The sequence below is a fragment of the Panthera uncia genome, chromosome D2 (genome assembly GCF_023721935.1).
Source record: "Panthera uncia isolate 11264 chromosome D2, Puncia_PCG_1.0, whole genome shotgun sequence".
Lineage (NCBI taxonomy): Eukaryota > Metazoa > Chordata > Mammalia > Carnivora > Felidae > Panthera > Panthera uncia.
In genome coordinates this window covers 49,968,524-49,983,922 of record NC_064818.1, presented here as the reverse complement: position 1 = coordinate 49,983,922, position 15,399 = coordinate 49,968,524, and the positions used below count along the sequence as shown (strand labels likewise).

At 38.7% G+C, this 15,399-nt stretch overlaps 1 protein-coding gene across 1 annotated transcript in view; it reads right to left on the bottom strand.

The window, feature by feature from the left end:
- The window catches only part of HECTD2 (HECT domain E3 ubiquitin protein ligase 2), a 78,136-nt gene that overhangs the window by 39,726 nt on the left and 23,011 nt on the right, over nucleotides 1-15,399 (bottom strand). Inside the window, exons 3-5 of the mRNA XM_049645412.1 lie at nucleotides 2,744-2,882; nucleotides 1,734-1,836; nucleotides 983-1,072 (exon numbers count right to left, since the gene is read on the bottom strand). Of these exons, the coding sequence (XP_049501369.1) occupies nucleotides 983-1,072; nucleotides 1,734-1,836; nucleotides 2,744-2,882 (332 nt within the window). The remainder of the gene's footprint in view (nucleotides 1-982; nucleotides 1,073-1,733; nucleotides 1,837-2,743; nucleotides 2,883-15,399) is intronic.

Here is a 15,399-nt window from a genome sequence, read left to right as displayed (position 1 = left end):
ACTCATTTTGAACAAATATGTAATGTTATTTACATTTCTCTCATGACAAATATTATTATGTACCTTTTTATGTATATTAAACAGTAAAGTACTCAGATATCTATTACTTCTTTTATTTGAAAGTGTACAAGAGGTCCTAGCCAGGGCAAGATAAAAGGACTAATGAGGTCAAAGTCTCCTTTTTCACAAATGACAGGATTGTCCATACAGAAATCCAAATAAATCTACTGATGCACTATTAGAATTAGTGAGTGAATTTGGCATGGTAAGTAAATAAAGATAAATATATGAAAGTATTTCTATCTACTAGTAATTAGAATATGAATAGCAAATTACAATAGCATCAGAAAAAATTCAAGTACTAGAAATAAATGTAACAATATACAGGCAAGACCTTTATCCAGAAAACTACAAGGAATCACCAAGAAAAACTAAAGAAGATCCAAGTAATTGGAGGGATATATCATGCTTACGGATTAAAAAAATGTCAATTCTTCACAAATTCATCTGTTGTACTGTGGTTCTCAAAATGTGGTCCCTGGATCAGGAGCAACAATATATCCTGGGAATTTGTTAGAAACACAAATGCTTGGGCTCTACCCAGACCTACTGAATCTGAAACTTTGTATTTTAAAAAGCCCTTCCTGTGATTGCCATACATAGTAAAGTTTGAGAACCACTATAAATTCAATGCAATGCCAGTACAATCAAATAATTTATCTTCTTTTGCTGACTAAGTGAAGCGTGATTTTATTTCGGCAAGACTTAGATGAACTGGACACAGAAGTATTTTCTGCTTAATTCTTTAATTAAAAAAATCTAATTTTCTGAGAATTCCAACTAAATTTACTGTAAAATTATATCAGAATTTCTAATATAATTATGTTACAAAGTGATTATTACAATATTTCTGTGGCTGCTTTTGAAATACAGAAGAGATAGAGAGTTATGCTATTTGCATCTGTTCACAAACAATACTTACAGTATTAAGTAAGGCATCATATACAGCATTCACAAACTTAGCATTAATCCCAGAGTCTTCAATGGTATTAAATGAGGTGGTGGCATCTTTCTGCAAATTCAATTAGTAAGTTTAGTGTATATATAACATTTAAGGACTGTTCTTAGTAATATCTGAGCCCTAACCACTACTTCATAATGTCTTGGTAGGATGTTGAAAAAGAACTTTCAGGGCCAAGTTGCTAAAAATAAAAATGAACGTATGAGAATTATTTTAGTCACTTTCCTTTTTAAAACTGAAAGAGTGGCGTGAAGCATCAGCATTATTACAAATACTAACAACCTTTAAGATATCAGTTAAGTAATATTTATTTGTGATATGCATAATTTCAGAAATTAATACCTATAAATGTCTGTTTAAACGGCTGCTTAAGTCAATATTGGGTAGGGAAAGAGCTGAATTATCATATCTTCTTTGGAAAATTGAAAACTAGGGGCACCTGGGTGGCTCAGTTAGTTAAGCATCTGAAGGGCTCAGGTCATGATCTTGCAATTCGTGAGTTCGAGCCCCACCTCAGGCTCTGTGCTGACAGCTCGGGGCCTGGAGCCTGCTTTGCATTCTGTTTCTCCCTCTCTCTCTGCCCCTCCCCTGCTCATGCTCTGTTTCTCTGTCTCTCGAAAATAAATAAAAACATTAAAAAAGTAATAAAAGAAAAAAAAGAAAAGAAAAAAAAGAAAACTAAAATTGAAAAATGTGTTTTATGTGTAATTACCTTAAATGCAGCATTTAGTTCTGGGAAAGAATCAAATGTTGTCAGATAAAAATCATGTACTGCTTTCCAATCTCCTGACGACTTAGCTTTTTCTGTATCTTCCCTAAAATGAAAACATACATCAACTATGACAGAAATACTACCCGGATAAAACAGCATTTCTTCTTTACAAATGTCACCAAGCATGTAACTTGAAATACCGAAGCCGTTCAGTATGTTCCAGTTCATGTAAATATAGTTTATGAATCTATAATTCTTAATTAGCTCATGATATCAATTCAGCTTTCCCATCTACATGCTTTTGAAAAAGGTCATTCTTGACATGCTCCTTACAATTAACACTTCCTTTCCTCCACTTCACAGCTAAGCTTCTTGAAAGATTTGTTTACATTCTCTGTCTCTACTTTCCCATTATCACTCAGCCCTTCAAGTATCCATTTGGACTTTCTTCAGTAGTGACATAGGCTTTAGAGTTTATGTGTTACATAGTAGATGAGATACTACTTTTTTAAAAAGGCAACATTTAGGGGCGCCTGGGTGGCGCAGTCGGTTAAGCGTCCGACTTCAGCCAGGTCACGATCTCGCGGTCCGTGAGTTCAAGCCCCGCGTCAGGCTCTGGGCTGATGGCTCGGAGCCTGGAGCCTGTTTCCGATTCTGTGTCTCCCTCTTTCTCTGCCCCTCCCCCGTTCATGCTCTGTCTCTCTCTGTCCCAAAAATAAATTAAAAAAAAAAAAAAAAAAAAAAAGGCAACATTTTATTATTTTATCACCACCTTCATCTCCTTTTTGTCTATTTTAACTCATATTGTTATTCAGTGTTGCTGCCACATTGTCTACCCCTTCCCTGTTATTTATACATTTGTTTTCACCTTCAACTTTTGTGTCTTCCCTCTTGACCAATGCCTTACAAACAGCCACGAGTCCAATTTCTCACACAAAAATATTAAAATATGGAAAGTACTAGCATGCAGATATCCATATGTCTACATATAACAGTGAGCTGAAACTTACTGAAAGTCTTTGATGGTCTTGGGCTGGTTAGGAAGAACAGGTTCTGGAAGAACTGGGGCCTTCATTTCAGATGATGATGCTTCTGTAGAGATACGCTGTTTTTGTCTAACATCAAGGCAAATTGGTGGTAGGTCTCTCACTGTGAAGTATAAAAAAAGCACTCAATGTAATTAATGGTAAAACTTTTCCAAATTATAAAATGCCAGGCTACCTCAACGTGAACAGAAAACAAATGAATTATTTAATAATACATTTGCCTTGGGATCACATAACAGAAAACCCACCACAGTTAAAGGGCGCCTACTGTAGGTTCTATTGCCACCAGTCCCCTCTAACCCCAACTTCACTCACAACGAATATTAGGCCGTATCTTAATTAAAAGTTATCTACAGATATAATCTACTAAATTTAAAGTTTCTTTCCTTGCTCCTTTCCAGAAAGTTGTGTTTCGGGGAGTATTTCAGTGAGACTCAATGTTTTTAATGTTTATTACCTTCTTGAATATATGTAAACCATTTATTTACATCCTCTGTAATTATTGACTGTAGTTTTAGTTTTTTTTAAAAAAAACTATTTGCATGACACTTTTCCATATTTTCCTTTTTCTTTTTGCAAATATTTGCCAGTTCACTGTTTGCTTTTTTGTTGCATTTCATAATCTTTTAATTGCAAAACAAAACAAATACAGAAGAATCTCACAAAAGGAATGCATGGCTTAATGAATTATTAGAAGACAAATAGCTTTGAAATCATGAATCAGTTGAGTGACAGAGTCTTACCAAGCCCCTCCTTTCTCCAATTACCCAGATGTGAGCCTCTGCCTGTTTCAATTGTAGTTAATTTCTGTCAAATTTTTTATCAATTTCTTCATTTCTTTTTAAATTTTAAACATTTCCTCCTTTTCATCTTCTAGTTCTCTTAGGGCATTATGTGGTATGTATGTTTGCTTTTGTGTTCCCTCTGGTTTATTTCTAAAATTAAAAAAAATATATTTCTAATTCTTTCTTTATAATTCTTTTTTTTTTTTTTTAACACTTATTTATTTTTGAGACAGAGAGAGACAGAGCATGAACAGGGGAGGGGCAGAGAGAGAGGGGGACACAGAATCCGAAGCAGGCTCCAGGCTCTGAGCTGTCAGCACAGAGCCCGACGCGGGGCTCGAACTCACGGACCGCGAGATCATGACCTGAGCCGAAGTCGGCCGCTTAACTGACCGAGCCACCCAGGCGCCCCTCTTTCCTTATAATTCTGATTTTATCATTATATAATATTTCTCTTTCTCTCCAGGATTTTCTTTGTTCTAGGTCTACTTAGATTATCTGATATTAATACAGCCACTACTGTATATCTTTCCCCATCCTTTTACGTTTATCCTGCCTGTATTGTTATATTTGAGTTGAATTTCTTACAGATGACATACAGTCAGGTCAGATTTTTAATCTACTCTGCCAATCTCTTTTTTCTGATGTATTTTAGACCATTTACAATCAATGTAATTATTGATCCATTAGGGCTTAAGTCTGTTGTTTTATTTTTTGTTTTCTATTTGTTTTATTTTTTTCCTACCTTCTTGTGGGTTATTTTGAGCATTTTTTAGAATTCCATTTTGATTCATCTGTAGTGTTTCTGAAAGGTTGCTCCAGATATTATATACATACAACTTATCATAGTCTACTGGTGTTACCATTTTACCAGTTGGAGTGAAGTATAGAAATGGTACCTTTTACTTCCCTTCACTGTTTTCTGTTTATAGTGATCTTACCCTATAGGTAAGGTGCTGTGTTTGGCTGCTTTTCAGAGATGTGATTATCGAATGTCTTGACGTAGATTTCTTTGGGTTTATCCTGTATGTGGTTCACAGTTTCTTGAACCTGTTTATGTCTCTTCCCAAATATAGGAAGCTTTAAGTCATTTCCAAGTACTTTTTCAGCCTACCCTCTTTCTCCTGTCCTTCTAAGACACCAATGACAAGAAAGTAACCTCTTTTGTTACAGTCCCACAAGTCTCTGAGATAATTCATGTTTTCCTTCTAGTCTATTTTCTGCCTATTGCTCAGAGGGGGTAACTTCCATTGTTCTATGTTCCAGCTAATTTATTCCTGTCTCCTCCATTCTGCTTTCGAGCCCATCTACTAAGCATTTTATTTTGGTTATTTTACTTTATGAATTATTAATACTTCCAAACCAATAGAGTAGATGAATATTTTTCATATCCTAAATTCTACAATAATGAAATGTACACATATAGAATTTAATTCTACTCTTATGTAATCAGGATATATCTTCAACTAAGCAAACATAGCTGTATCAATCATCACAGTCGTAACATAGCTATAAGGTCTTTCCTTCCTTATCCACTCCCCCAGTCTAGTATCGGTCCTTGCATCTATGACTAACTTCAATAAACTAGGATAAATTTCATTAGTGTCAGGGTGTATTTTAAAGTAAAATATCTTTCATATTAGAGGATACTTCAGACATGCCAATTTCTTATAATTAACAGCAATGATTTTCAAACTTTACTGTGTATCAGAATCACCTGGAGAGCTTGTTAAAACACAGGTTACTAGCGCCTTCCCCAAGGTTTGCGATTGAGTAGGTCTGGGGTGGGGCCCAAGAATCTGTATTTCTAACATGTTACCAGATGATGCTGATGCCGCCGGTCCGAGGATCGCACAGAGAAACATTGTTCAGTGGGTACTAGGAAAGGCCAGCGATGCTGACAGTACAAGAGAGACGATTAAATTTCTTTCATTCAGTTCCAGAACTGATTTTTATACACTTTATTCAATATGGAAATACCCAATTTCTAGCAATTTTTACTTTAGGCATATATTGGACTGAGGTTCAATTTATTAGCAAGTAAAATTAGGTATCTCTACAAATGATATCTTGTTGTGTTTGGAAACCTATAACCATAAGAAAGAAATGGGCATCTCAGCAGCAAAGAAACAGATGACAGTCTCCTCTCTCCAACACCGGTCTTGTTACCGTTGTCTTGAGGCTCCTCTACAGTTTCTCTTCCTCTTCACCAGGCTCACCCTTTCCTATCCCTTCCCACACACCTTTCCCAACCTGGGCTATAAACACCCACTATTAGATACACACAGACTCATTCAAATATAAATTAACTTATTCACTCACAAAGCGTATATATACATTTTTATACCCACTCATTTTTATTAATACCATGCTGAGGTGGAAGAAGAGTGAAAAAGTCTAGTTAGTAAGAGAGCTGGATTTTGGCAAAGCCTGAGAGTGGGAAGATTCTTATATAAGAGAAATAGTAATGCTGAGACCGAGAGGATTATAGGGTGAGATTAGATCCAGAGGCCCAGATGGGATTTATTTTTAGGTCAGAAGGTAACTTGGACAGAAGAGTAACACAGAATGTTAACGTACTATGTAAATGGAACTTGAGTCAGAAAGAAAGGCAGATCATTTGCTCACATTAGTGAATGAAAGCCAAACTACAGGATGTGACTTTCAACTATCAAGAAAGGAAGAACAACAGCTCACAGCTGCTCTCATGTCCCTAAATATCAAGGCATTGTTTCCAGAGACAGGCTTTCAGTCTGTTCTCACAGATGGTTATTAAAGTCTAATTCAAGAGAGAAAATCAATAAATGTGGTGATGAGAGATTAATTAAATCTCAAACTGATATTATAAATAGAACAATTCTTTGTTCCATCACGTGCAGGCTTTTCTGCAATATAGAATACTGTAATACGCTGAAAAAAGCCAAAATATGTTTATCAGTGAAAATCTGTCATTTTGGTTTCATTCAGCCAATACTTGGGAACAATTTGTGCTAAATTGATAAGCAGTAATCGTCTTCCCTAGCTTTTAATATAGTGCTGCCAATTTTAGTTGGTTGCTTAGAAACATTAAGTGAAACGCTTGAAGCCAGTGCAAAAAGATTAAGGGTTCTGGTGGGGGCTGGAAGTATATTGGGGGGGGGGGGAGTGAAGATCATAATACAACTATGTATAAGGGTGTGAGATTATCAGCCAAATTTTGCCAGCTCACTCACTGTTTTCAAGAAGCGATCATAAGCTGACTCTGGTTGGAAACTCGTAATATGTGGTTTTCCACAAGTGGAGCCACCAAAATTAAGACTGACATTTTAAATTGGCCACATGATTAGGACACTGAAGACTGTTCCTGGCCATCCAGCACAGATGGCAATGGCAGCATCAGAGGTAAACACGAGTCTCTGTGGAGGCTGGGCGTTCAGGAGGAGAACCTGGGCCTGTTCCTTATCCCTCTACTGATGGAAAGGAAACACTAGTTTAAAAGGTTTGCTGCTGGTGACACAGTGTTGCAAAATGCCATCCTCTAAGTGTCATCCCAAATAATTTACACTCAAGTAATAATAAAAAAGTAAGGACTTGGTCCCATTGTTGGCTCACTTACTCCTATAATCTTAGACATGTCACTGAAACTCCTTAGACCACACTTTTGACATTATAATATGAAAGAGATGGGGGCGGTGCGCCTGGGTTAGTCAGTTGAGCATCCAACTTTGGCTCAGGTCATGATCTCGCAGTCTGTGGGTTCAAGACTAGTGTCAGGCTCTGTGCCGACATCTCAGAGCCTGGAGCCTGCTTCAGATTCTGTGTCTCCTTCTCTCTTTGCTCCTTTCCTGCTCACACTGTCTGTCTGTCTGTCTCTCTCCCTCTCTCAAAAATAAATAAACCTAAGAAATAATAATGATAATATGAAAGAGATAACCTAAGTTAATTATTCCCAAGGTTCCAAAGAACTTCAAGGACCACCTCATGGGACTGGTGCTGGTGGATATGTTTGCTCAGAGCAGCTTAGCTTTTCTCTGCTTTTAACATAATGATGCCCCAAGAAAAATTTTAGTTTTCAAAAAAGTGTTTTCTATGAAAATAAAAAATAAAAATAAGTTTGAAAACCACTAGTTTAATAATTTCTAATGTCCATCTCTACAACTACTTAAGAACAAAAGGGGGACTTACAAACCAATCAAAAAAGTTGAAAAAAATTCTCTATTAATAGAGTGAACTATACGATGACATTATGACAGAAACTGAAGCAGCATGGAAACGGAACATGCATATGTCTTCTAAACACCTGATTTTAGTTATGATTTCCTGTCCTACAACAGGATATAAGAAAAAGTTCTAAAACAAGAGTCAAAAGACCTGGCTCCTCTTTGAGGATTTTACACTCACATGGTATGGTCATTTTAAAATACATAGATGAACATAGGGGAAGGGAAGGAAAAATAAGAGAAAAACAGAAAGGGAGACAAAGCATAAGAGAGTCTTAAATACGGCGAACAAGCTGAGGGTTGCTGAAGGGGAGGTGCGTGGGAGGATGGGTTAAATGGGTGATGGGCATTAAGGAGGGCACTTGTGGGGATGAGCACTGGGTGTTACCCGTAAGAGATGAATCACCAGGTTCTACTCCCGAAGCCAAGACTACAATGTATGTTAACTAACTTGAATTTGAATTAAAAAAAAATAATAAAATACATCTATAAATCCTTTTATATTTCCCCCATGAAAAGATGGAGTCTAACTCTTCTCCCTTGGAATACGGGCCAGCTTTAGTTAATCCTTGCTAATGAAAAACTGTGACAGAGTGATGCTGTATGACTAGGTTACGAAAGGTAATAAAACTTCTGCTTGCTTGTCTCTTTTTGGGGTGCTTGACCCTGGGGTCCAGTCACCATGCCGTGAGGAAGCCAAGCAGTCCACGAAAAGGCCAGGTGCAGGTGTTCCATCTAGAACCGATTTAAAGTCCAAGACTACAGCCAGCATCAGTCACCAGCATAGGAGTGAACAAGCCTTCAAGGGATTCCAATATTGTAGAAACCAAAACAAATAAACAAAAGCAACCTGGAAGAGTCAGAAATCATGCAGGGAGGGAAAAAATTTAAAAACCTGTCGCCAGCCTTTCGGCTGGAACCGCCATCTTCTAGTGATTCGCTAAAATGACCAACTCAAAGGGAACGGGGAGAGGCACCTGCCATATGTTCTCTAGGCCTTTTAGAAAACATGGAGTTGTTCCTTTGGCCACATACATGTGAATCTACAAGAAAGGTGATGTTGTTGACATCAAGGGAATGGACATTACTCAAAAAGGAATGCCCCACAAATGTTACCAGGGCAAAACTGGAAGAGTCTACAGTGTTACCCATCTTGCTGTTGGCACTGTCGTAAACAAACAAGCTAAAGGCAAGATTCTTGCCAAGAGAATGAATCTAAGTATTGAGCATATTAAGCACTCAAAGAGCCAAGATAGCTTCCTGAAACCCGTGAAGGAAAATGAGCAGAAAAAGAAGGAAGCCAAAGAGAAAGGTACTTAGGTCCAGATGAAATTTCTTGCTGTGGTATCTGAATCAGCTGAGGGCACTCAGTTCACCTCACTGCTTTAACCTGGGGAACTGCTGACAGCTGGAGAGACCATATTTCTGCCAGACATTTACTACATAGTCCAAATCACAGCTCTGTCAGATATGCCAATGGTTCTTTTGTTTCCCAGGACTCACTCATGGCCTGGAAGCCCACTGACTTCCCCAGAAAGGACTCATAAATTCTTGGGGAAGCTGGAGCCACATTTGATTCACAGACTCTGTTCAGACTATCATCTCCTGGGAATCTTCACCTAATAGTGGCAATATTGTCCCTTAAACATCCAAGGTTTATGCTCGCTATTCAGTTTTTCAGAACTAAGCAGTGTGTGTGTGAGTGTGTGTGTGTGTGAGTGTGTGTGTGTGTGTGTGTGAGTGTGTGTCTGTATAATTATATAATTTAGGCAGTATATTGTTTACAGGAATGTATAAAAACTATTTTTTTTTTTAAATCAAGGGAGGGTGCCTGGGTTTGTGAGTTCAAGCCCCATGTCAGGCTCTGTGCTGACAGCTCAGAGCCTGGACCCTGCTTCAGATTCTGTCTCTCTCTCTCTGCCCCTCTTCTACTCATGCTGTCTCTCTCTCTCTCTCTCTCTCTCTCTCTCTCAAAAATAAACATTAAGAAAAATAAATAAAAATTTAAAAAAATCAAGGGAATAGTAGTTACCTCTGGACACAAAGGCAGGGCAATGCAACTGGGGTGGGCTCAATGGGGCTTTTAAGGGGCCCGTAATGTTCTTTTTCTTGATTTGAGTGCTAAGTTCGTGTGCTTTCCTTTTATTATTATCAAAACCATACACAAATGTTGATGACATTTTTCTATATGTGTGATGTTTCAAATTTTAAATAATTTGTGCAGTTACTCATGAAATAAGTAATGGAAACTCCTGCCCATTGTAATCCCTTCCATCCAATGTAACTGCTTGTCATATTGTCACTCACACTTACTGAATTTCATAAGGCACAGAAATGAATGCTTTAAAAAATTTTTTTTAACATTTATTCATTTTTGAGAGACAGAGACAGAGACAGAGCATGAGTGGGGGAGGGGCAGAGAGAGAGGGAGACACAGAATTCGAAGCAGGCTCCAAGCTCTGAGCTGTCAGCACAGAGCCTGATGTGGGGCTCAAACACATGAACTGCGAGATCATGACCTGAGCCAAAACTGGACACTTGACCAACTGAGCCACCTAGGCGCCCCATAACTGAATGCTTTTAAATGCTTTTTTTCATTAATCCTTACAAATTTATGAGGTGATTTCTTTATTACGCTATTTTATAGATGGAAAAACAAGCACAGAGAGGTTAAATAACTTTTCCAGGACCATACAGCTGGTAAGTTACAGAGCCAGGATTCAAACACACCCTGATAAGTCATAACATCCATGTTTTTTCCACTGTCTAATAATGCCAAACCTTCTACCATGTAGGAAAACAAGTAGCAAAACTAAAGCCTAAAGTGCATGGAAGTAGGGGCTGGTAAACTATGAAATGGCAAACAAAACTCAGCAAGGATGGAACAAAATCAATATGTTAGAAAATTAACCCTTTAAATCATAAAACTTTGAGGTAGAGGTATTTTCAACACATAACGCCCCATTTCCTCACTCTATAAATGAGTAAAAAAGAAGGCTCATGAGCGCTATATGTAATGTCTAAGGTCGCAATGACAATTACTGGTAGTAGTTAACTCAAAAATTCAATTCTTATTTAATACTATAATTTACAATGTGTGGATACCAGGCAGTAATAAATGAGCTACAATTTGAAGGATCCCTCTCTCAATTCAGTACTTTTATTGCTTTTGATTACTTTAGTAGTGGCAGGCAACTGAAACAGAAAGAGACCAGAGTGGATTAGTCATAACAGGTGGTGTTTACATCATTGTCTATAGGGTGACTTTTCTGAACATTTGGCAAAAAATAAAATGGAAGGTGGGAGAGAGAAAGGAAGAGAGAGGGGGGAGAATCCTCTGACTCATAGGACTTTAGCCACCAGAACCAAATATACTGCAATATATTCATTAGTTTTTGGAGATGTACTTTTTACGAAGTTCAATGATGTTTATGTTTGTAAAACTGCAACAAAAGCATAGGCGAAATGTTCTCTTGTGGGTCTACTTATAAAAATATTAAAAAGTCCTTTTGATGTGCTACTGGACATATCTTTGAAAATTTATTATAGGGATGAGTCTGACATTCCAACAGGGAAAACTGACCAGAAACCCAGAAAAAAAACGGTCTCCCGTGTATTTCTGCACTGAGTAAAGACACCATGTACCGTGGAGGCTGGATCCTGATGCACAGATGTATTAAAAACTCAAGGAGATTGTAGATGCATTTGCTCTCAGACCCAACAATCCCACTTCTAGGAATATCCTAGAAACACTGGCATATGAACAAAAAGACACGTATAAATTCATTCAGTGTGACGCTGTTTACACTAAAAGAATGGACACAACCCATTAAATTTCTTTTAATATCATCTTATTAAATAAGCTATAGTATGTCCAATACAGGGGAAGAAAACTATAAAAAAGAATAAGGGTGCTCTTTATGTACTGATACAGAAAAACACACAGGATACACGGACTAAAAAAAAATAAGGTGCAAGACAATGCACATGCAGTTACTTTTTCTTTAAGAAAAGGTAGGAAGTGAAAATGTGTATTTGTATTTGATTTCATTTCCATAAAGAAGCACAGGAAAGAATACAACAGACAGCAGGGAGGAATGTAAAACTGAGACGTCCAAAACATAACTTATTTTTTATAGTACTGATTTTTGAAACACACAAATGTGTTACCTATTCAAAAAATTACCTTCAGTATAAAAAATAGAAAGGATAGATAGCCCTTTCCCTCTCCAAAATAGAGGCTTAAGGAGCCTACAGACTAGTAAAGAGACAGATGAATAAACAAATAAATGCAGCAAGGCACTCTGAGTTCACGATAGATGTACTTCTCCCCTAGGTAGAGTTAGGAAAAGTCAAGTCCAAGGTACGCACTCCGACCTAGGGAAAGATTTTGGAGATTTAGTCCAAAATCAGTTCATTCTCCTCAGAAACCTGGAAGTGGGGTCATCTGAGGTTTTGGAGATACTTCTAGGGTAAGATTCCGAAAGCAGCTATTTCAGATCCTTTTCTCTCTCCCAGATGGCAAGTCCTGTGCTGGATTTCTCCTAACAGCTTGTGGCTCGGTCGGCCTCTGAAGCCGCTGTCGGAGAAACCGTGCAAACTCTGTGGTGCTTCACCTGTTCACCTGTGTAGAGGTCGCAGGACCCCGCCACACACGGCTCCACCCACCATTTGAGCTGAGGACCACTCTGTGTTTCCCAGAGCTATTTCAGAGGGGCAAAGCTCACAGGACGCCTTTCTCCGGAGTTACGCCTAAAACTGCAGAGCTCACGGTGTCACCTCAGGGCTCTTCTAGATTAAACTCACCAAATGCACTGAGCCAGAGAGGGACAGTGACCCTGAGGGAAATGTCAGGGTTCCTGTCTACTCTTTTCTGAATTACCGGAAGTGCAAAGACATTTTAAAAGATACGGGGAGGATACTGCTTCATTTCTTTTAAATCTTTCTGTGCTGTTTAAAGATGTTTTAAATAAGTCTGAAAGGGGACATAACCACTTTAGAAAGGAAGATACAAAAGAATAAGAGAGAAGGTAGTGCTAATCCCCCTCCACCATTACTTACCATTTATATTGTTTCTCTGAAGATGTATCATCCCTAGCAGCTGTTGTAGTAGGTAAAACTCCTACACTTCCCTGATCTCCAAAAGGACAGCCAACTCGACACACATACCTAGTCATGTGATCTCCAGGGAGGAAAGGCATCCCTCAGCTGTTAGGTAAACCCACGCTGGGCTTTTGCAGCTTCTCTAATACCACTTGAAGATCAGATGGGGAGACAAGCTGTTAGAGAATACCCAGCATAGGTCCTGCTACCAGAGGGAGGAAATTGTAATAACTGCCAAGAATGATGCATCTTTGAGGAAACCATCTTACTGGCAAGTAAAAGAGGCTTCCCAAAAGATCAAGGAATTATAAACATGCTTACATTTGTCAGACCTAGTCTAACTTCCCATTCAAGAAAGTAATTCTGTCTACAGCATCCCTGACATATGAACTCCAGGTCATACCTGAATCCAGCCGGCATCCAGACAGAATAGCTAGGAGAAGTCAGCACTAGGAATTCCAAGAGGGTAAAAGAAGTCTGCTAAGAGGTCTTTTCCTCTAGAGTGGTGCATACAAATACTCCAAGTTCAGGTTGGGGCTGAGCCCAGATTCCACACGACTGGCACAGATGAGAGGGCCTCAGACAAGCAGTGGGGTCTCAAACACATGGACCATATTCAGAGTCAACACACCCACCCAAGGAGGAGGCAGGTAGATTGTGGGCAAATAAGTTGGTTCAGACATCAGGATTTTAGTATGGACAGAATGGAATACAGGAATCAGTGTGGAAGCAAAGGCTAATGAATTTGAACAAACAGTCCAAACAAAGAAGGTCACAGCTAATCATGACTTTCTTTTTGACTGTCATTCTCCACAGCAGACATTTCAATGTTCTTAAGGTTCTTGACACTGTTGTGGACTGAACTGTGTCTTTCAAATAGATAGGTTTGAAGATACACTGAAGTCCTAAACTCTAGGACCTGTGAATGTAACCTTGATTGGAAAAAGGGTCTCTGTAGATGTAATCAAATTAAGATGAGGTCATACTGGATTGGGGTGGGCCCTAATTCAATGACTGGCATCCTTACAAGAAGAGGGAAATGTGGACACAGAAAGGCATACACGAGATAATGCCATGTGAAGACAGAGACAGAGATTGGAGACAGGCATCTCCAAGCCAAGGGACACCAAGGATTGCTGGTAACCACCAGAGGCCGGGACAGAGGCATGGAACACATTCTCTCTCAGAACCTTCAAAAGCAATCAATTCCCCCAATGCCTGGATTTTAGACTTCTAGCCTCCAGCACCTTGAGAGAATAAAGTTCTGTTGTTTTAAGCTATCACGTTTATGTTCTATGTTACAGCAGCAGGAGGAAACTAATATACCCTCCACAGAGAGAAGTGAATTCAAGGTGAGAAGTGAGTTTCCTACTTCCATTTCCTCTTCCTACTTCCTCTCTTCCTTCTAATTCCACAGTGTGAGTAAGAGGTGCTCTTCTCTCCTCACTGGAGCTGACGTCTCAACCCCTACGCTTTGCGTTTTTCCTTGATCCCATCCTCATGCCGCTCACTTCTCTAGTCTACTAGTTCATTTTATTATTCTATGTTCCTACTGAAACTTTAGTCTCCCTCTGTATTAGATCCTTGCCCTTGACAACACTACCCTGCAAGATCCTGCTTTTCTTTCAGTTCAAGCTACTCTAAAGGCAGTCTACGTTGCCCTTACATCCTCGCCACTAGTCCACCCCTTAACTTTTACAATTTGCACTGTCCTCACACCATCCTACTGAAACTGTTCTGTTAAGTCACCCATGCACACATTAACCAACAAATCTTTGGCTTTGTCTCAGTGCTTACTCATCTTATCCTCACTCAGCAATGACACTATAGACTATATCCTCTCCTTTAATTTTTTCCCCCTTGATTTCTAAGTCACAGCACAACATGATTTTTTCCCTCTTTCAGGACTCGCTTCCTTTTCTTTCACCAACTCTTCTTTCCATGAAGGCATTACGAAAAACCACTTTTGGCTTTCTTTTCCTTTTTCTATTTCTGCCATTCATTAGCTGTGTACATTCAAGCAGGGCAAGTCACTTAAAAGTCTCTGTGGCTTAAGTTTCCTTAGCCTTGAAATGGGAAAAGAATTCCAACATCAGACTGCTGTAAGGACTAAAGGAATTCATACATATGTACAGTGCTTAGAACTGTGAGTGGCACACAGTAAGCACTACATGAAGTTGCTGCTGTGGCTGCTGCTGTTACTGCTTGGGGACATCCACTCCGGCAGCCATTTCCTCTGTTCTGAATTCTCTTTGGTTTTACTCTATGTAGTATATACAGGTGACCACTTAACAATGTGGGGGTTAGGGGCAACCAACCCCTCATTCAGTTGAAAACCCAGATATAACTTTTGACTCCCCCAAAACTTTACTAATAGTGTACTGTCGACTGGAAGCCTTACCGATAACATAAACAGTTGGTTAACACATATTCTGTATGTCAGATGTATTATATGCTGTAGTCTTACAATAATAAGATAGAGAAAGTAAAATGTTAAAAAAATCATAAGGAAAATATATTCGCTGTACTGTAT